This window comes from Poromitra crassiceps (genome assembly GCF_964638095.1).
Source record: "Poromitra crassiceps genome assembly, chromosome: 5".
Lineage (NCBI taxonomy): Eukaryota > Metazoa > Chordata > Actinopteri > Beryciformes > Melamphaidae > Poromitra > Poromitra crassiceps.
In genome coordinates, this window is record NC_139642.1 from 47,241,913 (window position 1) to 47,269,500 (window position 27,588).

Consider the following 27,588-nt stretch of genomic DNA (forward strand, 5'->3'; position numbering starts at 1 on the left):
GTGGAGCTTTTTGCTGTATTTTTGGGATTATCTGTAGCCTTCTGACCTTGGCCCCTCCAGTCTAGTCTAAGCCTCTTAGAGGAATGAAATGGACGGCCCAATGGATTGACGTGCCTCCCTCCCCCCTTGTTCACATCCATCTCACTTACTGAAACAGACGGGACAACATGAACCGGCTGTTGTTTTGTAACATCCCGTCCCACCAAAACATGCCGCCCCGTCCAGTTCGGCCCTCTCTCTGTGTTTGGAAGGTGATTGGATGTGCGCTGGATGCTTGTGTGAACTACTTTCTTCTTTTTTGATCAAGTTTTTTCGGTTTTTGGTTCGGTTTTTCTCCCATTTTCTTCCCAATAACCCCTACTGTCCCGTTCGTTGCTGCACCCCCTCTGCCGATCTGGGGAGAGTTGTAGACTAGCACATGCTTCCTCCGATACATGTAGTCGGCAGACTGACCAGAGGAGGTGCTGGTGCAGTGACCAGGACACATACCCCACCGGCTTCCCACCCGCAGACACGGCCAATTGTGTCTGTAGGAATGTCTGACCAAGCCGGAAGTACCGCTGCCGGGAATTGAACCCCGGGTCTCCAGGGTGGTTGGCGGGTGCCTTTAGCTCTACACTACCCAGACACCCCCTTGTGTGAACTTCTCATGTATCATCATGTTTTAGTTTTTTTTGCTGGTCTGTGTGTGTGTGTGTGTGTGTGTGTGTGTGTGTGTGTGTGTGTGTGTGTGTGTGTGCGTGCCCGTGTGTGTGTGTGCGCGCGTGTGTGTGCGTGTGCGTGTGTAGATGCTGCTGTTCCCTGGCCAGCCAACATCCCAGTCTGGTCGTTACTCTGTTTCCATGAGCGGGGAGCTGACCATCACAGATGTCCATCCTGAAGACTATGGTTTCTACATCTGCCAGGCCATTAGTGTAGCAGGAAGTGTGCTGACCAAAGCTCTTCTGGAGGTAGAGGGGGGTGAGTGTCTCGCTGTACTGTCAGCATCTAAGCTCTAAATGTAAGCTTTTGGCACTTTATGCGCCCTACTGTTGTGTGCCCACTAAGCACCTTTTTAGTGTAGCGGCAGCCAACTTCTTGTTTTCTGTGGGCCTTTTTTTGGAAGCCGTTATTATATCTTTTCCACACTGTGGATAGCTAATGAAGAAACAACATGTCGGAAAGAAGTTTTGCATCTCTTCCGCAGGATCGACTCACATAACACTCTGCCTCTTCTACGTTCTAACTTGTAGGTCCTTCAGGTCACGTACCGCCAATCATTCGCCAAGGCCCGGCCAATCAGAGCGTGTCTCTGGGGTCGGCGGCACAGCTGCAGTGCCGCGTAATCGGCGGACCCTCAGCCAGGATATCATGGCAGAAAGATGGAGAGAGAATTGAGGGAGATAAACCCCGAATGACCTTGATGGAAAACGGCACTTTGCAAATCACCAACATAAAGGTGTGTGTGTGTGTGTGTGTGTGTGTGTGTGTGTGTGTGTGTGTGTGTGTGTGTGTGTGTGTGTGTGTGTGTGTGTGTGTGTGTGTGTGTGTGTGTGTGTGTGTGTGTGTGTGTGTGTGTGTGTGTGTGTGTGTGTGTGTGTGTGTGCGCGTGCGTGCGTGCGTGTACGTGTACGTGTTTGTGTAAAGTGTGTGAAGGGCATGAATAGGGATGTGGTTTGAAAGCCCATCACTATATAGAATAGGACTATATAGAATCACAGCCTTGCCTGATGTCCAACCTTCCTTGACTTTCTCCCTATTGAAACTTCCCCTACACACACTGACAACACCTATTTCTTCCATTCCATTATACATTCCTTTTCCGTTTTTAAAATTAAGGTGAGACTGATTTTCAAAGAGCAATCTCTCCGCGGCGGCGCCTATCTCTGCGACACAATGATGTGCTCACACAGTGTGTAATTGTAATGTTAATGAAGGCGCTTGTTGGTAAATGCTAATGTGTTCTGCTTTGATGAAAGAGCTGCCTTTGTGCTATAACCCCACCTGGAGGTTAGAGCGAGCGTGCGCGGAGGACGCAGCAAAGCAGCATCACTTCCCTTAATTGACCGGCGATAGATGATTAACGATCCAACGGACTTTAATTAAATCTCCAGCCTGGACTGTGCTCGGTCGCTGCCTCTCTCCACGGCTGTGCAGCGGTGCTCAGTAAACTGGGAGCGTTAGGATTTGCTCCAGTGCACCGGCGAGGCTGGGGGGAAAGCTGCCATCATGCCACTGTGCTCAATGGAACAGAAGAGATGCATTAGTGTGGCTGCATCAAGGGGATGCCAAGGAAAAAGTAGGAAATGGAGATGAGGAAGTGAGGCACTAAAAATATTTACCCTGCCCATGCCCCCTCCCCCGGCATCAATATTTCAGCAGTAGGTAGAGTCATCTAAAGAAGTTTGCCTGCCCGCACGGCACACACTGCGCTTGTCTGTCAGCCAGAGGTCAGAGCACTGCGCTGAATGAGCTCATATGGTCTGATGATAGTTCCAGCAGACTGGGCTCTCTGCCCGGCCGGGGTTGGATGCTAACACCAATAGTGCCAGTGGAGCATGCAGGCATGTCCATGTACAGTTCACAATGTAAATAGAGGGCACATAGGGCATGGTGCGGCACCTCGGGGGGTGTGGGGGGTGGTGGTGGTGGTGGTGGGGTGTACAGTATGGAGCGCTGTAAGGCTGCACAGTTAATCGCAATATGGCCTACTGTTTTTTCAAATCGTGGGGAGGCACAATATTAAGTTAAGGAGAAGTGTGTGTGTGTGTGTCAAAATACCATTTTAAATTAAATATTATTGTGCTGCAGAGATGTCCTGGCCTACACATCATATTATACACATCATATTCTACTACAGACTTCAGAAAACATCTTTGTTTGGTACAGAATAGATCCCTGCAAAAATCACACCATAATCATTGTAATCCATTTTTTAAATGAAAATAACGATGTAAAAAATGATCATTCCCTCTAATCATATATCAATCATATCACAGTTGCAATATCAGTCAAAAACAATCAGAATTTGCTATTTTTTCAAAATCGTGCAGCCCTAGAGTGCAGCTTTGGAGTGATGAATTTGAGGATGGCAGCAAAATGGAGACAAAATTGAGACGTATGATGTAAAAACAGGATTTGGTCTCTCTATTTCTTTGCTAGGAAAAAAATCCTCCAATGATCCAAATACATCCAACTCATTCTTCAAAAATGAAAAATCACTTCATTCATTCACTTCGTTCATTCCTTGTGCTTTTTTTTGGGGCGACGATCTCATATGGCTTTGTCTGCCGTTTGAACAGGATTCAGACTCTGGGATGTACACATGCGTGGTTTCCAGTGCCACGGGGGAGTCGAGCTGGAGTGGGATGTTGACTGTCAGAGGTACTCACACCATCATAACTCTCTGCAGTCTGCACACGCTGTCACTCTGCTGCACTTCACACCCTGTCACTCTTAATGCTGCTCCACCGCCACTTTGCCAATGTTCTCCATAATGTAAGAGATCACATTCTGCAGCCGCACTATGACAAAATGCTCAGTGTTCTTTTGCAGTTTTGACCCAGACAAAGAATAAAGCATGTCACTATATTGCCTTCGTGCGGTTTTCCCGTCTATGTAACAGAGGAGGGAGTTTCTTCGGTGTCCAGGGTTTCAGAGTCCATCCAGCTTCCTGGTCCGCCCCAGAAGCCGGTGGTGACGGAGGTGACCAAGAACACCGTCACCCTCACCTGGCAGTCCAACCCCCACGAGGGCGGGGCCGCCGTCACCTCCTACATTATCCAGGCCTTCAGGTACTCAGTGACACACAGATACTGTATATAGGCAAGGGTGGAGCCAACAACTGACATCTACTCTCGTTACTGTAGTTGAGCAGCTTTTGTGTGCTTGGAGGTTTGTTTGTTTTTTAGTAGTCATTTTGTAGCTTCTCTGTAAGCGTTGCATCAGACATTAACCAGTTTATTATTGGTTTGTGTTTGCCTGGTTGTCTAGATCAGTGGTTCTAAAACCTTTTTAACGTCAAGGGCCCCTAAACTGACACAAATTAGACCATGGACTCCCAGTTAATACGATTTTGTCCCTGGGACCCCCATCTGATCATACATTCTGTCATTGTGTTACTTATGGATGGTATTATAGTGAAAATAAGTTATCCCCATGTTTGCTGTGGACACCCTGGAACCCCCTCAAGGACCCCTGGGGTAGTCTAGAAGGTAGTTGGACAGCTAATAACCAATGGAGTAAATTGGTAACCTTTACTATAATTTAATGTACATTAATATTATTAATTCATTTACCTTTTAAAGACCTACTTTTTAATTGGTGCAGCTGTTTCTATACGTGACATGTGTGTCTGTAGCACGATGTCTGTTTGTAGAATGAGTGTTGGAGAAAAATATAAGTTCCATTGCCATTTCCTAATCAATAAGCTATATTTGCATACACATAATTATTCTTCCCTTTGCTCTGACGCATGACATTTCACACATATAGAATGGAGAGGACTTCTCCTCTTTGCTGAGACCTTGGGCAGTGCATCGTGTCCAATAACAATTGATAACAGTCTCTCAGTCAGACAGGCAGCCCTGTAGGCTCCAAATCAAGTCATCACCCCCTCCTCTCTGCCTTTTCCTCCTCCTCTTCTTTTTACAGTATAAAGCGTCTCACTCATGGACGTTTAGTGAAGGGGGCGGGGCTAGCGATAGGAAGGTGGCAGAGAGTCGGGATTCGAGGGGTGGGTAGGGGGAGTGGCTAGGGGGATGTGGATAATGGGGGGGGGGGGCAAGTAAGGGTGTGGGACTAGGGAAAAGGGGCTGTACTGTAGCTAGGGATAGGAAGGTCATAGTGGTCACGTAAACATATCACACGGCACATAGCACAGGTAAACATATCAGAAATAATGTGATAGCTTCTGTTACATTTTCTCAGCTGACTGCTCCTAACCCTGCACCACTTACTTCAACACCTGGGTGTGATCTTTATGTCGATTTCAGCACCAGTGATTTGACTTCTACTTGAGTGAAATCTGGGCAGGTTAACAGTGCTTCTACTTGAGTACGACTTTTTGGTACACTTGATACAGACTTCAGTACAGTAGCTGTCTGTTTCTGTTTTTACTGTTAGTGTTCTGACTATGCCCAGGTCATGTTTTGACTGTTAGTGTTCTGACTATGCCCAGGTCATGTTTTTACTGTTAGTGTTCTGACTATGCCCAGGTCATGTTTTGACTGTTAGTGTTCTGACTATGCCCAGGTCATGTTTTTACTGTTAGTGTTCTGACTATGCCCAGGTCATGTTTTTACTGTTAGTGTTCTGACTATGCCCAGGTCATGTTTTTACTGTTAGTGTTCTGACTATGCCCAGGTCATGTTTTTACTGTTAGTGTTCTGACTATGCCCAGGTCATGTTTTTACTGTTAGTGTTCTGACTATGCCCAGGTCATGTTTTTACTGTTGGTGTTCTGACTATGCCCAGGTCATGAATGCCTTTCTCATTTAGTCACTACATCTTGGAGGTGATTCATTGCCGCCTGATAGAGAGACAGTTCTGTGAAGTGAAACACAAAAATGTGACACTCACTGCATCAGTGTATATAGCCGTAGCATCTGCAGACAACCGTAGCAACTATGACAACCAACCATGGGCTATAGCAAGAGAGTGAGTGAGAGGACAATTATTGCAAAGGTCAGTGTGTGTGTGTGTGTGTGTGTGTGTGTGTGTGTGTGTGTGTGTGTGTGTGTGTGTGTGTGTGTGTGTGTGTGTGTGTGTGTGTGTGTGTGTGTGTGTGTGTGTGTGTGTGTGTGTGTGTGTGTGTGTGTGTGGGTGTGTGTGCGTGTGTGGGGGGGGTTCAACAGGTTTTGTGTAATAGGAAGCCCACTGTGGCAGATTGAGTGAACTGTCAGTGCTGGTAGAGAGCTGAGGATCTTCTCTAAATGCATGCTCCACCACCCACCAACCGTAATTGCTTGACTTTTTTTCCCAGGCATCAGCAGGAACAAAATATTTTTTTTCTGTTACAGTATCCCTGCTTTTTTAGGTTACAATACCCCTAGCGGTGGTTCCCAAACTGGGCTATGCGTACCGCTAGGGGTACGTGGAGGTACTACAGGGAGTACTTGAGAGAAAGGGGGAATAAACCGTGAAAATAAATTAAACACTAAAATAAATGTGCTCAGGAGGCACAACTCTTTCACTCTGCTACTATGCTATAGTTTTGTCTTACAATTTTCTAAGCAAAATGTAGTCATGTAAAGGGGGTACTTGGATTCAGAAATCAGGGAAAGGGGGTACTGGTGCCAAAAAAGTTTGAGAACCACTGCACCTAGTCATTTCTACTTCAGAAAGACGAGGTGGACAAATGCAGAAGAGATGCATGATGGGAGATTTGTATAATAGCAACCACTGTTAGCTTTCCTCCAAATCTATGTACAGACGTAGCTTTAAATAGAGCTGAATGCACTGTTTAAATGGCAAACAACTGTTCCTCTGGAGAACGGTTGATGAGTGAAAGGTAGACGAGAAGAGAGAACAAAATGGATGGATGATGAGAAGAAGCTGTGGCCTGCTTGTTGTAATTACCCTGCTTTTTCTCTAAGGAGATGAAGAGTGTTAAATTGTGCTCATGCTGGTTGTTAGTCCCCACAGTCCTGGATTGCCTGGGCTTCTGCAGTTTTGTTTCTTAGGCGGGCATCTACAATCTTTAGTGACAAATAACTGTTTCTTCCCCAGCCAATCAGTGGGCAGCACCTGGCAGACAGTGGCGGACCATGTGAAGCAGGAGAAGCACACGGTCATCGGACTCTTCCCCAACACGGTGTATGTGTTTATTGTGCGAGCTGTCAACTCCTACGGCCTCAGTGACCCCAGTCCCATCTCCGAGCCTGTCAGAACGCAGGGTGAGCACACGCCGCACACATACAAGTCATTTCATCTTGTCCTGAGCCCGTAAAAAACATCTTTTTATTTTCCTTTTCTAGAACAAATAGAAATCTGCCAGTGGGTTGATACAATTTGTCTTGTTTCAATACAGTTCACTTGTTTTGAAATACATGAAGAAGAAATTATTAAATTTAAACATTTAAATATTAAATTTTATTTTAACACATTAAGTGCCAGAGACGGACTAATTCGTCTTACATAATCCAACGCTTAAGTGCCAAGGACGGACTAACTCGTCTTACATAAAGATTTTTTTTTTTTGACAGTGGGACATCAATCAACCCCTTTTACATCTTCGAGTTAACTATTTGGAGCAAGAGCATGTGTGTAATCTATTTTACCGACCACTAAGTGGCGACAGAGACCGAGAGAAGTCACAGCCACGGGACCCAAAAGCCACAAAAGCAGCCGCCTCCCGCGGCACACAGAACGGACAGAGATCCCTTCCCCCCAGAGCCGCGCAGCAACGCGCGAACACACACACACACACACACACACACACACACACACACACACACACACACACACACACACACACACACACACACACACACACACACACACACACCGCGGAAGCAAGCCATTCAAGGAAATGGCGACGCGATTACAGTAATCCATTTCAGACTCGTCTTGCCCGACAGGCAAGCAGGCAGGCAGGCACGCAGACAGACAGGCAGGCAGCACAACGCGCTTCTGACACGCCCGCTGAAGCCAGGAGGAAGGAGGAGAAGACACACGGAGGGAGGAGTTTGAATGAGAGGGGTGTTTCCTGTTGTTATGGAGGAAATTACTGTTCAAAACTATTGTTTAGAATGTCTGACGGTCTTACTGATGCCAAAAATGAATGGTTAAAGTGACTGTTTCACAAAAAGCCATTTATCTCTGAATAAATTTCCAGACGCTGAAACCATGCTGTACTCAACGGCTAATATCTACATAACTACTAACTCTGCAAACTAACTCTTTTAGACAGAGAAAGCACACATTCTATTAGTTATTTTTAGATGATTGATGTTCATGAATTCTTAACAGAAAAGAATCCTCGGCTGTTCTAAAATGAGCCAGAATCGTCAAAAACACCCCTGGCACAACTTACCTACAGGAATGAAAACATGGCTGGCATTCAATGTGTTAAGACTTGATACTGTACAAGTTTAAAGATCAAAATAATCTGATGAAGGTCTGTGTACCGAAACATTATTCTTCTGTTTATTACGTAAACTCTTTAAAAGTGAAGACAGTGCATGGACACAAGACTTGATACTGTACATGTTTAAATATCTTCTTAAGATGGTCTTTTTTCTCAGTGTAGATGATTTCGATCAGCGGTTCCCAACCTTTTCAGACTCATGGCCCACTTGAAAATCTCAAAAATGTTTGCAGCCCACATCCGACCATAAACAGTATGGAGGACAAATAATGCCTTCTCACAGTACTTTATATTTTAACGATAAAAGGAGCTGTCCATCAGCACCACACACAAATCAGAAACTAAAAGTGAGGGGCTGTCTGCAATAGGTTAATTAACGAATGAATAGCTGAAATTAAATAACGGTGTCATTCAACAATGAAGAAATGTATTCTCATACATAATAATACTGATTAAAAAAAATCACAAAGATGACCCCCCCCCCCCCCCCATTGTCATTGTTACCGCATGTAGGGCTGTGAAGCCGCGATGATTTAGCACTTGGTTTAGAGAAACTTGCTTTGTGTATTTAGGCTCAAAACTAATTGTTTTCTCAGTATGATACTCTCCTGTCCTGACTCTGATCAATGTTGAAATTAACCTAAAAGCCTTTTGGTGAGTATCTGCTCACTTTTCTTTACCTAGATTGAGTTGAATGCTTTGTTGTTTCAGATGGGAGTCCTACAGAACAGGGTGTGGACCACAGACAGGTGCAGAGGGAGTTGGGAGAGGTGTCCGTCTACCTGCAGAAGCCTGTGGTTCTCTCGCCTTCCAGTGCCAAGATTTCTTGGGCCGTGAGTCGAATACTTGGCTGATGAAAGACATACAAAAACTATTGAAACATGATGTGACACAAATAGATTTATTTCCAGGACAAACAGTCGGTTCTGCCTCTGATGATGAGTGTAAGCATGAATTTCTGTTTCTGTGTTTGTTTTTGTTGTACTGTTCTTCAGGTGATCCGTCAGTCCCGGTACGTTCAGGGTTACCGTATATTTTACCGGGCCATCGGCAACTCCTGGTTGGTCCAGAATGTGGAGAGCATGCCTGGACATAGTTCCATGCTAGCAGATCTGCACAGCGACACGCAGTACGAGGTTAAGATCCGGCCATACTTCAACGAGCTGCAGGGCCTGGACAGTCCTATGGTTCTGCTGCGTACGCCGGAGGAGGGTAAGATAAGAATGACATGGCAGCGGCTTTGTAAATTACACAGGGCTGTATTTATCAAAGCTTATTCAGTAGCTTCAGTTAATATTCACGTTCATAATTTGCCACTTAATACACTACCAGTCAAGTTTAGAATAATAGTAAAGACATCAAAATGATGAAATAACACAACTTGAATTATGCCTTTAGATCAAAATGGCTTTACTGACTGAAAAACAGTACATTCCATCAGGTGTGTCCAGACATTTGGCTGCTAGTGTATATTACTCGGTTGCTGCTTTTGCTTTGAAACATCTGATAACATGTCCCTTCTTATCACTGTGTCCAGTCTTAAGCGCGGCGCCACAAGCTGTATCAGTGGTTCAGCTGAGCAATAGCTCCAGCATCAGCGTCTCCTGGAGTCCTCCGCCGCGTAATATTCACAGCGGCATCATTCAAGAGTACAAGGTGAGCCTATGGAGAAGACTGCTCCTCTGTCTTTGTCCCTGATACGTGTTTGTAAGACAGCCAATCAGTGATGCCAGCTGTAGATTTTGGAAAATATAGTGACGAAATTAATCTTTTAATCCATGGTGTTCTGATTTCAAGTAGTCATTGTTGTCAAAATTCACTGTTTACTTATACTTGTAAAAAAAAACTGATTTTAATTAACAAGGATAAATTACTATAATATTGCCTCTTATCTGCTGCCAATACAGGCCCTGCCACTTAAAGAGAACCAATTTGGTCATGAGATTCTCAGCTGAACACTGCTTGTCCCTGTCAGCTGTTCTCTCTGTGAAAAACAGAGTTCTGATTAGCTGTCCCTTAGTGTGAGCAGACTGACAGTGATTACTAGTCATCTCGCTGCTCTGCCAGAAAAACAAACAAATCAAAATAGAACACTATTATTTTGTTTTGTCCTCCCATCTGTGTCTGCATGCTGCAAGTTTAGAGAAGTCCAATCATGAAACTCCAAGATCGTAATGGTACCCACAAATTAGCAGTTGATCCTGGCCGCTCGACAGGTTTCCTTATGCAATTTCCTCTGTGTGTTGTACATATACTGTATACTGTAACACACTATCACTATCACACTTAATCCGTATTACATTTACGTTGCTGCAAACTACATGCTGAGTTCTATGCACCCCATGGCTCAAACATATTGCAATGAAACAGATAATATGGCTACATATTTATAGTGTTGCAACATACCATATCTCTCTCTCTCTCACTCACTCACACACACACACACACACACACACACACACACACACACACACACACACACACACACACACACACACACACACACACACACACACACACACACACACACACACACACACACACACACACTCTTTCTCTCTCTCTCTCTCTCTCTCTCTCTCTATGACTGGGTGCTAATGTATGTTGATCCCTGTGTTATTTTAAAGAAGAATAAAAATTTATAGACACAAAAAACATGTTTTGAATGCAACTCTGAATCACTGATGAAATGTTTTCATCACACAAACTTCATTAAGAGCTGGTTAAAAAACAGAACGAGGAATCTTATTCAAAATGCATTGACTTCCATGGGAGAGTAACACAGTCGACACATACGCTCTGATCCTGGCCTAAGGCACATGCTGATAAATGTGCAACATCAGGGTTTTGAATCTAGCTCACGATCATTGTTGCATTGACATCCTGTCACCATAGCGTACCATCAGATAAGCAGCCGTGCTGTAAAAAAACCAATACAGAAAGAACGTAGGTGTTCCTCAAAGGCGCTCTCTAATCGTACGACATTTCTTATTGCAGGGCAGGTTGTGTAAAGTAGGCTAAGTTGTTTTATGCACATGTGCGAGCATTAACCCTGGCTGCCTGGTGGTCTTCAGGTCTGGTGTCTGGGCAGCGAGCTGGAGAGGGAGAGCCAGATCAACCGCACAGTGGATGGAGCGGTCCTGTCCATCCTGCTGACGGGCCTGCTGCCTGACCTCCGCTACAGTGTTGTGGTAGCTGCTGTCACCAGCCTGGGCGTGGGCACCCACAGCCCGCCTGTCAACCTGCTCCTCAGTGAGTCACTCAAGCTGTTAACAGCTACTCTGTACTACGGCTGCTGAAATAAGGCTAGACATGCTCCCAGTGGATGGAGTTAATGGCAGGTGAAATGTGTTTGCGGAGTGCTGTTTAGATTGTGTGAATACATTTGAATTGGAACGTTCTCAAGGTTGACATTTCAGAAGGAGGCCTGATACTGCTAAGAATAACTACGATATTTATTGATGCCTATTTCTAAAAACACCAAAGGCATCATACTGTAGGCAAACTATACAAAGGTTTCACGTCACTGAATAAAAATTCAGCTAATTACATAAGACAGCTGTGGGAAAAGGAAACTACAGTAACATACAGTAGTAATAGCAGAGGAAGCGTGGCTTCAAGCGTGGGAACCCCAGTCTACCTCCACCAACTCCTGAGAGATTTCTGTTGGAAAACTCTGATACATTTATTACCCCAACCAGAAATCCAAAGTGAGTGAGACTCAGTACTCAGTGCTGGAAGGTGTTTAGATCAGTTTCGGCAGACTGTGTGTGTGTGTGTGTGTGTGTGTGTGTGTGTGTGTGTGTGTGTGTGTGTGTGTGTGTGTGTGTGTGTGTGTGTGTGTGTGTGTGTGTGTGTGTGTGTGTGTGTGTGTGTGTGTGTGTGTGTGTGTGTGTGTGTGTGTGTGTGTGTGTGTGTGTGTGTGTGTGTGTGTGTGTGTGTGTGTGTGTGTGTGTGTGTGTGCGCGCGCGCGTATATGTATGTACGTACGTATATATGTGTGTATGTATGTACATACATACATATACATATGTATAAATATATAAAGAAATATAAATATATATATATATATATATATATATATATATATATATATATATATATATATATATATATATATATGTGTGTTATAATGTAGTTTTCTCGTCCCCTCAGGCTTGCCGGTGGCTCCTGTGCAGAAGGACAGGAGCCGCAGCCTCTCAGAGCAGATGGCAGGCGTGGTCCGCCAGCCTGCCTTCATTGCAGGACTGGGTGTGGCTTCCTGGCTGGTCCTGATGGGCTTCAGTGGCTGGCTGTACCGCCGACACCGTAGGAGGAAGCAGCTGGGACACTACACCACCTCCTTCGCATACACTCCTGCAGGTGTGTCAGTTAGCAAGCGTTTCTTGTGTGTGTTTTTTGCGTAATGTAATGACATTAAGTGCGTTCCTGTTATTAACTGGAAATGTTAGTAAATTTCAATTGCTGAAATGTGACGTCCTTGTCCCCTAACGCAGTTGATCTGTAGTGGGGAACATACAGAATATTATCTTCCTTTGCCAGATGAGAGAATAATTCCCCCCCACCTCCTAATCTTTGATATCAGACAGATGTATAGCTCCATAAAGACTGATTTATAAAACGGAGAAAAGGTTACAATGACACCACCCAGGAGGATTTTCAATTTTTGAGACATCCCATCATCACTGACGGCATGCGTGGCATTCTAATCTAATGTGCCAACTGTCAAATCATATTTATCGCATATCTCTTGTTCGCGACAGGCGGAAATAACAGAGGGAACAATTTATGTTGCAGTGGCAGCATTGTAGAGCGGCCCGACAGATTTTATTTTTCAACAACTGACGCTGATCAAATTGATAATAGAATGTTGAGGATATCTCCAGCAGTGATGAATGTTTTCAATTTTGGTTTATATTCCACAACACGATGCATGCACTCTCATTGCATATTCAGTTAATTAAGATGAATTGTTGTCTGTTGGGAAATTTTCACAGTAGGCATAAGTATACATTTAAAACAGTCTCTTATGTCTGTGTCTGCTACATATATTTATAATATACACTTGGGAACATTATTACATAAATACATAAGTTGGTTTCTGACTTTGAGAGACTTTGTTCATGTTCGCAAATTCTGATTAGACTGTTAAAGATTTATATTTTTTATTTGGATTCTACTACAGTACCTCAATAAAATGTCACAATGACTGTTTCCTGTATACTGTACTACTATACTAACTACTATATCTATTGCCATTGAACTAAAATATATTTATAATTTCACATTACAGTATAAATCCTACAGTATATTATCTTGTCATTTTGGGTAGCATAGACTCCTAATGGAAGTAGAAATGGAAGTACTTATTGAAATGACATCTGCACTTGTATAGTGATATAGTGATTTATACTGTAGTGAGTTGTGTGCCGCGTAGTATGTAGGTCACCAGTTTATCCTTGTTACAATGTCAATTAAAATCTGCATGCTTTAATCCCATGTAGGACAAACTACAGCCTTGAGTGCAACACAAAATAAAATCTTCTATTTTAGGACATCAGGCTTATGCTTTCTATTGTAAAACCAGATTTCTGACTTTCTTGTATGTTCTTCCAGTTGGCTTTGCTCATGGGGAAGGATCTGGGATCATCAATGGAGGGTATACTGCAGATCACAATTTTATGAATAGATTAGATCATAATTGTCACAGTGTATGTTTTAAAAAGCACTGATCAAATCCCACCTCTTGTTTCCAGACCGGGCATGTTGGGATCAAACATGGGTAACTACCCCTGGCTGGCCGACTCCTGGCCAGCTCCTAACCTCTCCCACAACACCAGCAAAGACTCAGTCAACTGTTCCTCCAGCAAGCTGGACTCGGACAGATATTATAACGGTAAGAGCTTTCATATTAGGTCATCGCTGGAATAATACATCTTGCATTACAAAATAGATGATTTGTCATCGTAAGTAACACAATCCGTTGCTGTCCGGCAGTCGGCATCCACAGCTACCCGAACCAGTCGGAGAAGTACAGCTCGGCTTCCAATGGCAGTCCCATCTACAGCACCATTAACACGGCTGGTGACGAGGACCTGTTGGCGTACTATGACACCTACTCCAGCATGTCCTACACCCAGGGACCCGACCCATACACCAGCACCCCAGTACTGCCCAACGGCGGCCTGGTGGGTCTGGATCAGGACCTGGACCAGTGGACCATCCAGTCTGGTCACTCTGGGTCTGAATATGCTAAGCTCCAGTATACCAGGACAACCAGTGGTAAGGATTTTCTTTCTTTCTTTTTTTTTTTTCCCCCCCCCCCCCGATTTTTTTTATCCCATTTTTATCCCCCGTTTAGTGCTCATTTGAATTACTCGTTCGTTTAAAAAAAAAAAATCGTTTAAAAAATCGTTTAAATCGTTTACTCAATCCTGGTTGCTACTCCATCCTCTGCCGATCTGGGGAGAGCCGAGACTGATTCCATGCATCCTCCGAGACATGGGCAGTCAAGTCAGCCGCTTCTTTTCACCTGCCCGAGGAAGCTTCACCGGTAGGACATAGCACGTGGGAGGTTCACGCTATTCCAACCAGTTCCCCTCCCTCTGAACAGGCGCCCTTAACGATCAGAGGAGGAACCATATAAGCAACCAGGATGTTGCATGTTTTTGTGAAGGGGGTTCCTATATGAAGGAGACCCCCGGGAGGCACGGGGAGAACATGCAAACTCCACACAGAAAGGCCATTTTGCCGACCCCACCCGGGTGGTGGGCACTCGAGGACATGCGGACGGGCACGCATTCCTTCAGTGTTCACATCGGCCCAGGTGGGAATCGAACCCACGACCTGTGTGTAAGGGTAAGGATTTTCTACATACTCTACTAATCTCTTACCACCCGAAGATAACACCGCCTTTTCTTTATATTTTGTCTATTTAAGAATGTTCGCAGGTCTCTCTTGAAAATGAGATCTCAATCTCAATGGGACTTAGATTCAATCAACTCAATCAGTCAATCGATATGATCAACTTTATCACATTATATAGCAGAAATACATTTTTAATTTAATCACACCTGATCTGATACTGTATATTGATTCACACATTGCTGCTCACTGAAAGTAGGCAGTTAAGAGTGCAATGCTGGCCAGCATTGTTTATTAATGTCAGTTTGACTCTTGGGAAAATCCATCCTGTATTCTTGTGCTTTGTCTTTATAGACAAGCTGGTGATGCAGAGATCTACTGGGTCTTCGTCCAAGCCAGCTCCTCTCAACTGGGTGGATGTTCTGTCTCTGCCCCTTCCTGCCAACAAAGACAGAGGTCGTCCAAACAGACAGCGGGATGAGGAGCGACCCAGGTAAGCCTTATCTCTGTAACGCTAAACAGCGATGAAGAAGGAAGTTACACAGAAAGGCCTTCTTTCACCATTGATGGCTAGCCAGTAACGGAGCAGACGTGGAGGTGGGGGAAAGTGATTGGTGGAGGGAGGGGCAAACGGCAGTAGATGACAGAGCGAGATGAAAGTAGAGACTGATGAAGTCACTGACAGATGAACAGATAAAGTCGAGGTCCTCCTCTAACAACGCGATTGCTTTTTGTACTGTCCACTAAGTACTGTAGGTTATTATTAGATCCAAGGCCTCTGACTCCAACTACATGACAGAGAGAGTTAAGGCAGATGGATATCAAATCTGCCCTGTGACTGGCGAGGCTGTCAAACAAAACTTGAGTGGAGTTTTGAGTCTTGGAATTAACAGCAGTTATGTCTGCAGGCGAGTAGATTGTGTTTTGAGGTTATGGAAGGGAGCATCTCCTCTAACTAGTTCTGACAGATTAGATTGTGGACATAACGGGCTGCGATTGGAGGGCTGTTCTGGCTGTGCCGTGTCTTCTGCAATGACATTAGCCACCATCTGACAGCGTGGATTAGTGGTTTCCATTTTCAATGACACGTCCATCATTAAATTAGCGCTGACAGCACTGAAGTGACAACATCAATCATTGAGGTGGTTATTGTCCTCTGCAACTCTATATCGCCCCCCTTTTAAGCAGACTTGATCAAATGGGTTGGAATAGATTTATTTTTGAAATATTGTGGCTGTTAACATTAAAAGTGAATCGTCAAGTCAAGCTTATTTATGTAGCCCTTCATCACAAAGCATGTCTCAAAGGTTCCCGGGAAGGAGCATACCTAGATATAAGTAATCAATCACAAAACAAATTGATGCAATACAGTATGCAAAGATAATAAAACACATGGAGGTATAAGACACAAATTAGCATGTTGAAATCTATGACCTACTGTAATCGACCTTGCCTAGCCTAGCCTAACTGGAACCACCAACCTTAGACCCTCAGTGAAGACAAGGACAAATTCCAAAGAAAAATGACCAGGAAATAAAATGGAAGAAACCTTGGGCGGGACAATTCAAAGAGAGATTATCCACCAGGACGGTTGAGTGTACTATAGGTGCTGGGAAAAACAATAAAATGACAATGAGATAATGAAGACAGTATAATTATAATTGTTTTATTGTTTTGTAATGGTATTAAATATTTTTAATTTAATTTATATTTTTTATTTTATATATAGGTATATTTATATTTACAAAAAATAATTCTAGTGCTATTCTTGTTTTGAACTGCTAATACTGCTTGAATATTATGCTTATTGCCTATTGTCTGTCTGAATATTGCACTATACTCTTGCAATATTGCTGTCTGCTATTTGCACTGCATCAACTTACAATGATAATTTGCATGCTTAGTGATAATAAATCTGAATTGATATGTGGGTAGTTTTGACATGTTCCCGGCGCTTCCCTCTAAGACCCATCCTCACAGTGCTGTTCCTCTCTCCTCTAGTTATGAGGATGAGGATGAGGACTGGTGTCCTCCGCTGCCTGCCAGAAGCTACATGAGGAGCGGCTCCAGGGAGGAGCTCTCCAGTCTGCCCCCTAGAGGAGAGGAGCTGTCCTACAGTCTGCGCTCCACAGCCACACTGCCTCCCTCCCCCCAACAGGACACACACGAGCCCAGTGACAGTTCACGGCCGCAGCACTTTGACCTGCTGGCCTGCCACCGCTCTGTGTCCCAGATGGCCCAGTCCAACCCAGATCTGTTCGCCAACAAGGAGGTCCGTGATGTCAGCGAGGCCTACCACACCGGCCACTGGGCCTGTGATTTCAAGGGGGAGAATGTCGGCAAAGGTTGGTTGTTCTCTGGTTCGATTCGAACCACAGTCTTATAATAGTATTGTGCAGCGTTTTAGCTCAGTGATTTGCCCCACATCCGAGAGTCAGCGCACAACCACTGCGGTGTCATGTATAATTTAGTTTATGGTGGTATCTAACGGAAAGTGTTTGTGCATGAAAATCAAGTCAGATTCATTCACAGTGTAGCTCAGTATTCCTTAGTTCCCCCAAGTTTGCAGAGGATGACATCAGTGTGCTTTCTTGTCAGGACAATCTCTCGCTCCGGCTGCCGAGTCGAGCCCTGCAGCCCAGCCACACAGATCCAGGACTAAGAAGAAAACCCCCAAGGAGGGACAACACAGGCGAGAGCTACACAACCAAGCAGGTATGGCACATCGTTTATAGTGTCTGGTCTCTAGCTTCTGTTTTATTTTCAGCCTGCATTATTCCTCTTCCAATATGTTCATCCAGTCTTGCATCTTGCTGTTTGTCACAGACATGTACTGCAGCATTTACTGTATTTCTGGACATACTAATCATGAACAATGAATCATCGGCAGATCTCCCCCCTGCGCCTGCGCTTCCCTCTGCAAACGACTCCCTGCAGCTCTTGGCTGATGTGTTGAGCTGCAGCCGAACAGACTGTGAAAGAAGGGAGGGCAGCGCCTCGCCTACCCTTCAGAGGAGAGGGCAGCACTTCTCGCCCCAGAGGAGAGGGCCTACAAATTGGTTAGCAGCGGGTATGTATAGGTATAGAGGATATGACACTCTGCAACTTCTTTAGGCTTTTACAATATCATTTCACATCACTCAATAAACCAAAAATAGATCTGTAACGAGAGACCATCTGGCGAAGGGATTACACCAGCTGCGACTTAAAACAAACGTGGGCATGCAGTGTGTGTGTGTGTGTTTGTGTGCATGTACAGTACGTGCGCGGGGGGGCAGGCAATGTAGGGGGGCCTTCATTTTGATGTCAACTACACACGTGTAAAGTTTCATGACTGCATCTTTTATTTATATATCATTTTTGGGGCATTTTTTGCCTTCATTTGATAGGAGAGTAGACAGACGGGAAAGGTGGGGAGAGAGAGGGGATGACCTGTGGCAAAGAACCATGGGTCAGATTCGAACCCAGGTCGGCCACGCAAAGGTCTAAGTCTTAGTGGTATGCGCTCTACCAGGTGAGCCACCGGGATGCGCCTTGTGACTGCATCTTGCACAGTTTTGACGCTATCGTGTTCGCTAAAATCTGTCCGTAGACAGACAGACTGACATATGAACACCTGGCAAACCACTCAAAACGGCTTTTGTGGCAGTTCCCGCTATAATAGGTATCTGGGGGGCCACATTTTGCGATGATGACACACACCCAGACTCACAAGGTGAAAACAATACCAGCCGACCCTGTCGTGGCTGGTAATAAAAAGACAAATCACTTGAGTTATTTTCCAATGACACATGCCGTCCTGCTTAGACCACTGGCATTCAGATAGATGCATATTACTATTGTAATGTTTCACACACATACAAATCCCCTTAGACTTAAAAGGAGCCATCAGTGTAAGGACACACACATAGTGTGGGAATGCTCTGAGACACAGTAGCGGGGGGGAGGGAGGGGGGTGTCTGTCCATCAGTCTGCTCCACCACTTAGGGTTTGACCCATATATATAATCCCAGCTGCTTTTACATTGTCAATCTGCAGATGAGAATATAATCCCACACGGCCAGTCCAGCTTCCTGTCCAATGTACAGATGTCGGGCGGAGGGGTGTTTCCACGGGCCTCCACTGGGCCGAGGGGTCCCGCAGCTGGCCGGAGGAGAGATGAGGTATGGCTCGATTTAGGAACTACAGGACAGGACAGGACTTCACAAAAAGTAACTGCAATTTGGGCTGCTTGTCAACTGGCTCAAGACAAATTAATGTTTCTTCTGGGTCTTAATCAGTGCCTGACTGGTATAGACTTGTAGCCGACAGACATAGTTACACAAAAAGAAGTTTCCACTCCTCATCCATGATGGGAGTTTATGCAAGCTGCTGGTAAATAAACAGCATGTCAGAAGATATTGTTCGAGAGCTGACGGCTTCCTGCAGGCTAGACAAATGGGCTTGGTTATAATGGGTATAATCGTATACATGCGAAGCAGGGGGCTGCTGAAACAAGCATGCATGCTCAGCAAAACCTCTTTTGATAAATAAAACATTAAAAGCCCATTGTGGAAATGATTTGTCCCACATTGTTTCTGTGGCTAAGCTGTAGCTAAATTACTGTGTCAGCATCACGATTAGTCGCTTGCACCCGTTGCATTACTGATTCTCACAGATGGGAAGTAACTGAAGTACAAATACTTTGTTACAGTGCTTAAGTAAGATTTTCAGGTATCTGTACTTTACTGAGTATTTATTTTTCTGACAACTTTTTACTTTTACTCCCTACATTTTAACACAAATATCTGTACTTTCTACTCCTTACGTTTTCGAAACAGGATACCGTAGTTAGTTTAAGTCTGACGATGTAACGTGGTCCGCCTCTCTCTCATCTCGCGCTCTCTCCCAGCTTTCACGCATCATGTGCATCTTTTTTGTGGGAAAACCATATCACACATATTAATCAAAGTATAGTTTTTCGACATCTTAAAACATGTTTGGAGGGGATCTGCTAAGTTTTATAGTCTTCGAATCGTATTACTTTAATTGGAGGCGTGGATGTCTGTCTGTCTCTCCGGCAACACATAGTCGGTGATGTACTCTGACAGACCTGAAGCAACTGCTGGTCCCCTCTACGATGCCGCCTACAGAGTTATGTGACAGCCTGGCACACCACCCCTCTGAGGTTCGCAGCCACGCTAGGGTCACACCTACCTGATCACCCACGGAGCCCAGGTAGACCTAGCTGATATCATAGAGCACACGCCTCTCTACTGGGCCATACGCAATGGTCACCTGGACTGTGTCCGGATCCTCCTGGAAGCCGGGGCCGACCCCAACAGAAGCGGCCCATACAAATACACCCCGGTCTACTGGGCTGCCTGTGCGGGAAGGCTGGAGATACTGCAGGAACTCATCAGGTTGCTGCTGTTGACATGGACAAGACGCCTCTCTACATCAGCGCTGAACGCAACTACCTGGACTGCTTCCGCTTGCTGCTCCAAGCCGCTGTCGTTCTGACCCGTGCCGCGGCTTTTTGCCTGCTGATTGAGGTGCTGCATAACAGGTGCGATGCTGCCTTTGTCCAGCTGCTCCTGGTGACCAGGGACCCGGCCCTGGTGATCAGGGAGCAGGCACAGCTGGAGGTGAGGGCGGATCCAGAGGTGCTCAGGGTCTTTCTGGAGGCCAAGAGATGTCCTCCCAGTCTGGCCCACGTGTGTCGGATCCGGATTCGCCAAAGCGCTGGGCACACATCGCCTGGACCAAGTCCACTCCCTCCCACTAACACAAGTGATGAAGGACTTCGTGCTCCACCAAAACTGACTTGAAGGACTGTCAGTTTATTTATTTTAATTTCCTAGATTTAGTTCTTCAGTGACTGTGTTTCAAACAAATCCAGGACCAGAGATTAAATACCATCAGCATACACCACCAGTAGCCAATCCTACTGCTATAATTGGAGAGCTGCGTGTCCGTGTGGGCTCGATTCATCGTCTCCAGAGTCCCCACCCTAGTTATTATGTCGTGAGGTTCAGATAGCTTTGCACAGAAACAGCCCGTAGAAATACTTTTTACTCTTATACTTGATTACATTTTAGAGCCTGTAATTTTGTTTTACTTTTACTTGAGTAAACAAGTTGATTCAGTACTTCTACTTTGTCTTTTTTTTACACAAGTAACTGTACTTCTACTTAAGTAAAGAATGTATGAACTTTTCCAATCCCTTAAATGAAACGATACGTGGATGGATTGTCACAAATCACCACAGCACTCTGCTGATTCTCTTGTGTTTGTTTGCTTTCAGAACCTCATCTAGACAGAAGCAGATTACGCAACATGACAGTCTCCTCATCCTTCCTTGACTTCCTGTCCTGTCTTTGCGAATCATCAATCAGTTGCCATGGTATCATGAAAAACTGAAGACAAGAGGGACAGCGTCATGGCTTGCCATCTGCCTTCTCACTCATTGCTATTTGTATTCAATTTTTTTATTTAATAATTTATTCATTATGTTTTGTGATTTCTTGCCCTGCCTCCACATGTATATAGACATCTTTGCATCTTTTTAAAGATGCAATCTGATATGGTACTGAAAAGGATCTGGGGGGAAAAGAATATTGTATTTTTAGCAAACGGGAAGGAAATATAACTATTACATATTGTACAGCAGATTATTGAATGTAACTTACACTTGAAAATGAATTCATCATGATGTTTGTTGGATGAAAGATTGGAAAAGATATGAGGCAGAAAATGTGTTGATAAGCCATTATGTGGATGTGTGTGTGTGTGTGTGTGTGTGTGTGTGTGTGTGTGTGTGTGTGTGTGTGTGTGTGTGTGTGTGTGTGTGTGTGTGTGTGTGTGTGTGTGTGTGTGTGTGTGTGTGTGTGTGTGTGTGTGTGTGTGCGTGTGTGTGTGTGCGCGCACGCGTGTGTGTGTGTTACTGTTTTTATCATCTCTCTCTGTGATTGTCTACTGTACCCCTCTTGATCACCAGTGTGTTACTTCTGTCAAAGATTTTTAAAATGTCCAATAAAGCATATTTGTTACAAAATTGTTTTCTCTCAATGCTTGAAATACATATTCCAAATAAATAGTTAGTTATAAAACATTATAGGCAAGGTTCTGTTTTTTTGTTTAATTTGTATGGAAGCATTAATACAACTGGATTTTACCAGAAAATGTTGAAACAGACTATCCGATATCATTTCAGCAGAATAATTTTTGTAACAATTTGTAATGTGTTGAGGTGACTCAAGCCGGCTTCCTTGCCAGGAGTTTTGGCAGAAGGCAGAAAGAGACAGACAGACAGACAGGTGTGCGAGCTCAAATCTTTCCATGCGAGCCAAAAGCCGAGTCTGAAATGAACTTTTAAGTTCATAATCTAGTGTTCCCAGAGAAATGCAGTGTCAGCGATGACAACACTGATATCTGCTGCACTACCTTTCAACGCTGTCTCAAGCCCCACTGAGACAATATTGTGAAATATCCTGGGGCTTTTATAATATATCAGATATAGCAAAGGAGAGGAGGTTACCCATGTTTTATTGCTTCGATTCTTGGATATGACAGAGCGGAATGCTTCTCTCTCGTGTCGTGTCGATCTTGGGTGACGGCAGAGTAAAATTTGGCAGGAAAGCAGCTGCATGAGGTGGAAGTGAGTTGGATCACTAGGTCCCACCAGGCTAGAGGATCATGGTAATCCCATTCCATTTAAAGGGGTTAGGGGTTCTACTAGTTTAGGCTTTGAGGACTGTAGCATGGATTAGGGTCTCCACTGCTCAGCTCAAACAGCCACACAGAGGCCACTTCACATCTGTCCACACACACAATGAGGAATATACCACTTTGTGTGTGTGTGTGTGTGTGTGTGTGTGTGTGTGTGTGCGCGCGCGTGTGTGTGTGTGTGTGTGTGTGAGAGAGAGAGAGAGAGAGAGAGGGGGGGGGGGGGGGTGTTTCTCTTGTGCTGTAGAAAGTGATTTTTTTTTTAGACATGAATGCATTTGAAATGTGATGTATTCAGACATTTATAGAGTGAAAGTGTCTATCTTAACATCATACAGTACACATCATAGTACAAACAGTGCATACCTGTGTTGACATACCCGGTGGCAGGCTGGCCATTTATTAGAGAGACTGTAGGATCCAGGTTCAAGCAGCAAGAGTTTACTCTGCTGAAGTCACTGAATCCCTGCCAGCTCCACAGGTGCTGCTCTGTATCTGACTCTGTGCTCTGATTGGACCTGGAAGTGGGACAAAACAAAATACAATAGACCATCACATTATCAATATCTGCTGGTGGTGCGAACAATCACATAGATCAAGCTAGGCACAGATAGTGTTAAGGTTAAGATAGTGTCTCATTATTGCCTGATTGAGCAGATAAAGACTGGCATAGCATAGTGAACACACATTGTGCTTCTGGTTAGACCATCTGTGGCTCTGGACATTTTGATGTGAGAGAGAATCCAGCTGTTTAGAGTCCAAAATGCCCTCTGGAGTTGTGTTCCCTTTGTTGGAAGACTTGATAAAAGGCACCATCTAGTGGTAGTAAGAGAAACATGCATGGTGACCGTGCTGCTTGGTGAGCCCATGTGTTTTGGCCCTCAGTAATTGTAATAAGGTAATGTCCCAAAATCAAAAGGCAACATCAATCAAGGAGAACCCATTGGTGCAGTGGGGATTATTTGTGTTGCTGTAATTTTGTAAATGAATTGCAAATTAGGTTCGTAAATAGCATTTATCCTTCCTAAGTACATGTTGTAGAAAAACAAACATGTATCCCAGCTTCTTCCCCCAAGCTGCACAATCCACAACTGTAATCATTAGCAACCTACTTCCCTGCTCCTTATGCTCTGCTCTTCCAAGCATGTTGAATGTATCTTCTTGTCCTATTGTGTCCATGTTCACTTCCTTTGTTGTGTGTTATAAATATCTGGGCAAGTTTTCATCTGTACAAGTTCCACTAAGAAAGCTGCGGGGCAATTAAAGGCCTTGAAACGGTTAAAATGTGCCACTAAATGTATTATTCATTAATTAGCCCAACTATTTCTCTCCACAGTTGATTATGTGGGATAAAAGGACATGAAAATGCCGCATCTCGTTATTTTATGCTACATGCCTGAATCTGATTTCAAAATAGGATTTGAGTTTCAATGTACTGTACCTACCGTATATGAGGGTAATTCACACATGGTCATAACAGAGAATTGTATTTGAAAGCTATGGGGTTAAAAAAAAAAAAGGAAAAAAGACTGAATAATCATTACATTCTGTGTGACCTTCAATGATCAACTGTTGCTTTTGCATTAACATAAAAGGGGCAATGATAGACAAAGTTCAAAATGTCCAAAGACCCATTTCAAAATTTGACCAATTGTAAAATAATCTTTGTTAAATTAACTTTTCCAGCAACACTACAGCTAAGCCTATTGCAGACTATTGGTTTACTGTGTGTGGTTGTGCAGCATTTTGAATTGAAAGCCCTGTGTCATCAGTATTAGTGAGACGTGCACAGCGCTTTGCCAGTTTTGTGTTTTCAGCAGATTCCCTAAAACACAAAACTCATCCTCTGTGATTGGTTGTGGCTCAGCATGCTTCATTGTTCCATGGGGCCGTGTGTTCACTGGGTTTCCTATGCACAAACAAAACTTTCCTGACACCCTGGACAATATCGGGCTCCTCTGTGCTTTGACAACCCTGTGATATTGGAATCTCTGACCTTTTCTGTGGAAAAAAAATAAAGGTAGGTAATATAAAAACCTGGAATATGTGAAATTCAGTGTGTATACAATACTGTATAATTTGACATAGATATAGACTATGTTTTTTCTTCCGTTGCTGGATTTTTGTACCGTGTAGACCTGTCCACCCATCTTACAAAGTTTCTCTCATTGTTATTGTCCAAGACATTCCTACTCGGCTCTATGATAACATGTATCCTCACTGAATGTATGTGGATGTTGTTTTATTCATGACCAGTGTTATTCTTTAACAGGGAATACCTGCCCTAATTGGTGTAGCTGGGCGGCAGATGTGGCAAGGCCCTTACCCGCTCTGTTCCTCTGTGTTAGTGCTTGTGTTTGGCAGGATGTACAGCTTCATGGGAGGCGGCCTGTTCTGTGCCGGAGTCGGGAATATACTCCTCATTGTCTCCACGGCAACTGACTACTGGATGCAGTACCGTACCTCCAACAATTACATGCACCAGGGCCTGTGGCGTTACTGTGTGCCTGGGAAATGCATGACACACACAGACAGCATTGGTAAGAGAGCAAGATTCCAAAGGATCTCCTCCATTGCTTATTCATCCTCAGTTCCCTTTCACCACTAAGGAACGTGGGTTCTTAGTGTAAGGCTTTGTTGGGCTGGTTGATAGTCGAAAATCTAATATTGTGAAAAAGTGGTTTGGTAAATGTTATAAAGAGATCTTTCAGATACCTCCAAATGTCTTTTAGGTACAGTAGGAAAGCTATGTTAACAGACTGCATTCATGTATCACAAGTCCTTAGGCATAATAGTGTCTTTAGACACGCTTGCTAATGTAGTGTCCCAGATCTCAGGCGTGCACTCTTGTTTCTCTCACCTCCAGCGTACTGGGATGCAACCCGGGCCTTCATGATTCTTTCCCTGCTGGCTTGTTTCATCGGCATCGTGATCGGCGTCATGGCCTTCATCCACTACTCCTCCTTTGATGGGTTTGACAAGACATTCGCAGCTGGCATCCTCTTCTTCATCTCCTGTAAGCTCCGCTCTAACAGTATGGCCTCGTGTGAGCCTCTCTGATGCAGCTTTGATATGAAGACAGTTAAACTTTATGGTCTTATCCTCTCTCTGCAGGCTTCTTTGTGTTGCTGGCAATGGCCGTCTACACAGGAGTGACAGTGAACTACTATGGTAAACGCTATGGGAGCTGGCGATTCTCCTGGTCCTATATAATGGGCTGGGTGGCTGTGGTGCTCACATTCTTCTCAGGTATGTTTTTTTTTTTTTATAATATTTATTTTTGAGCAGGGAGCATTGGCATTACAGTACAGTAACCAGTGTAATTTTCTTTCTTTTTTTTTCACATTGAAACATCGCAACCAACACATCCACCCTCCTTTGCCTCCCCACAACCCAATCCCATTCCAACAGAAAAAATAAATAAAATTAGATAATAAAATAAAATAAGAATAATAAGATACATACGTACACATATTCATATGTACATGCATATATACACATACATACAGTAGGGGGTAATATAACAATGAAAACAGTAATAACTCAAGTTGTCAAAGTTTATACTTGCAAGCATCTGGGTCAAGTTGGCCTATTTCGGTCTCATGAGGCCAAAAAAACACTGCGCGGCTGTGAGTGTGGTGGGCAGGCAGCAAGGTATTCGTCCATCCCTGGGAGGGCCCAGGCCCTTGTTCTATGGAGCCACGTCGTCTGGGGGGAGACCATCTACGTATTCGATCAGCGGTCTCCAATGTGAATAAAATTTGTCAGAGGAGCCCCGAAGGGTGAATTTAATTTTTTCCAATTTAAGCAAAAATAAAATGTCTTCAAGCCAAGCTTTAAATGAAGGTGGCTGAGAGGTTTTCCAAAGAAAAAGAATCCTCCTACGAGCAATTAACGAGGCAAAAGCGATAACATTGGATTGGGTGACCGACATATCTAGCTCATCCGGTGGTCTACCAAAGATTGCAATATGAGGGGATGGACAGATTCTCACCTTCAGAATGTCCGAACACGTATTAAAAAAGGAGTACCAGAAACCAGATAGTTTGGGACAAGTCCAGAACATATGAGTCAAGTTACAAGGTGCTTGTGAGCATCTCTCACATTCATCAACCACTTTATCTGGGTAGAATTTAGCCAGTTTGGCCTTACTATAGTGAAGTCTGTGTACTACTTTAAACTGTATCAGGCTAAGTCTGGCAGAACTAGAAGAAGAGTTGACGCCTCGCAAGGCTTCCTCCCAGAAGTTGTCTGAGAAGGACGTCTGCAGTTCACTTTCCCAGCTCTCTCTGCTTTTATTGATGGCCACCACATTCACTGGAGAGAGGAGATCATAGAAATAGGAGACATGGCCCCTGGATAGAATGTCTGCCTTAAGCAGTAGATCTATTCCACTGGGAGGCGGGATTTGAGGAAATAGAGGGGAGTGGGTTCTACCGAAGTTTCGTAGCTGAAAGTACCGAAGAAAATCTGAACAGGGTAGGTTAAAAACAGTATGAAGTTGATCGAAGCTGGCAAACACACCGTCTATATACAAGTCTCCTAGGCGGCAGAGACCTCTTCCCTCTAAAAGTGAATAGTAAGGGTCTGACTTAGCAGGCAGAAATAGGTGGTTGTTGCAAACCGGAGTTGCCTGAGGTATCTCAGGTATGTTTTTAACATCACATGGACACCTGCAAACCTCTAGGCAGGAACCAACTGGGCGTCATTCAAATGTTTAAACATAGCTAATATTTACTCAAATTCCCCTCAGGGATCAATACATTTTTTCTGATTTGGTTTCTGATAAGCCTACATATTTGTAATCGGAATAATGCACATCTTTGTGATTTGTATAACCTGGATTTCTCTCTTTCTAGGTATCTTCTACATGTGTGCCTACAGGATGCATGAATGCCCAAGAAACTCTAACTCACGTTGATCTGCCAAACACGTGCACACACTGGTCC

At 44.2% G+C, this 27,588-nt stretch overlaps 2 protein-coding genes across 2 annotated transcripts in view; both read left to right on the forward strand.

The window, feature by feature from the left end:
• LOC310776532 (roundabout homolog 2) overlaps positions 1-21,230 on the forward strand; it is a gene marked incomplete at both ends in the record, with an annotated part of 108,939 nt that extends 87,709 nt beyond the window's left edge. Inside the window, 21 exons of the mRNA XM_083636713.1 lie at positions 789-960; positions 1,233-1,438; positions 3,282-3,363; positions 3,605-3,773; positions 6,709-6,875; positions 8,780-8,901; positions 9,064-9,280; positions 9,606-9,724; positions 11,143-11,320; positions 12,224-12,430; positions 13,685-13,727; positions 13,825-13,964; positions 14,066-14,350; positions 15,287-15,425; positions 16,934-17,277; positions 17,531-17,647; positions 17,823-18,002; positions 18,971-19,095; positions 20,065-20,117; positions 20,238-20,559; positions 21,219-21,230. Coding sequence (XP_083492839.1) covers positions 789-960; positions 1,233-1,438; positions 3,282-3,363; positions 3,605-3,773; positions 6,709-6,875; positions 8,780-8,901; positions 9,064-9,280; positions 9,606-9,724; positions 11,143-11,320; positions 12,224-12,430; positions 13,685-13,727; positions 13,825-13,964; positions 14,066-14,350; positions 15,287-15,425; positions 16,934-17,277; positions 17,531-17,647; positions 17,823-18,002; positions 18,971-19,095; positions 20,065-20,117; positions 20,238-20,559; positions 21,219-21,230 — 3,399 coding nt within the window. The remainder of the gene's footprint in view (positions 1-788; positions 961-1,232; positions 1,439-3,281; positions 3,364-3,604; positions 3,774-6,708; positions 6,876-8,779; positions 8,902-9,063; positions 9,281-9,605; positions 9,725-11,142; positions 11,321-12,223; positions 12,431-13,684; positions 13,728-13,824; positions 13,965-14,065; positions 14,351-15,286; positions 15,426-16,933; positions 17,278-17,530; positions 17,648-17,822; positions 18,003-18,970; positions 19,096-20,064; positions 20,118-20,237; positions 20,560-21,218) is intronic.
• A 3,774-nt stretch (positions 21,231-25,004) lies between these two features.
• On the forward strand, positions 25,005-27,560 carry lim2.3 (lens intrinsic membrane protein 2.3; the record flags this gene model as incomplete). The annotated part of the gene is made up of 4 exons (XM_083637227.1): positions 25,005-25,179; positions 25,506-25,655; positions 25,754-25,888; positions 27,499-27,560. 4 exons carry the CDS (start codon positions 25,005-25,007, stop codon positions 27,558-27,560), a joined length of 522 nt encoding a protein of 173 aa, XP_083493353.1.
• Positions 27,561-27,588: the final 28 nt, after the last annotated feature.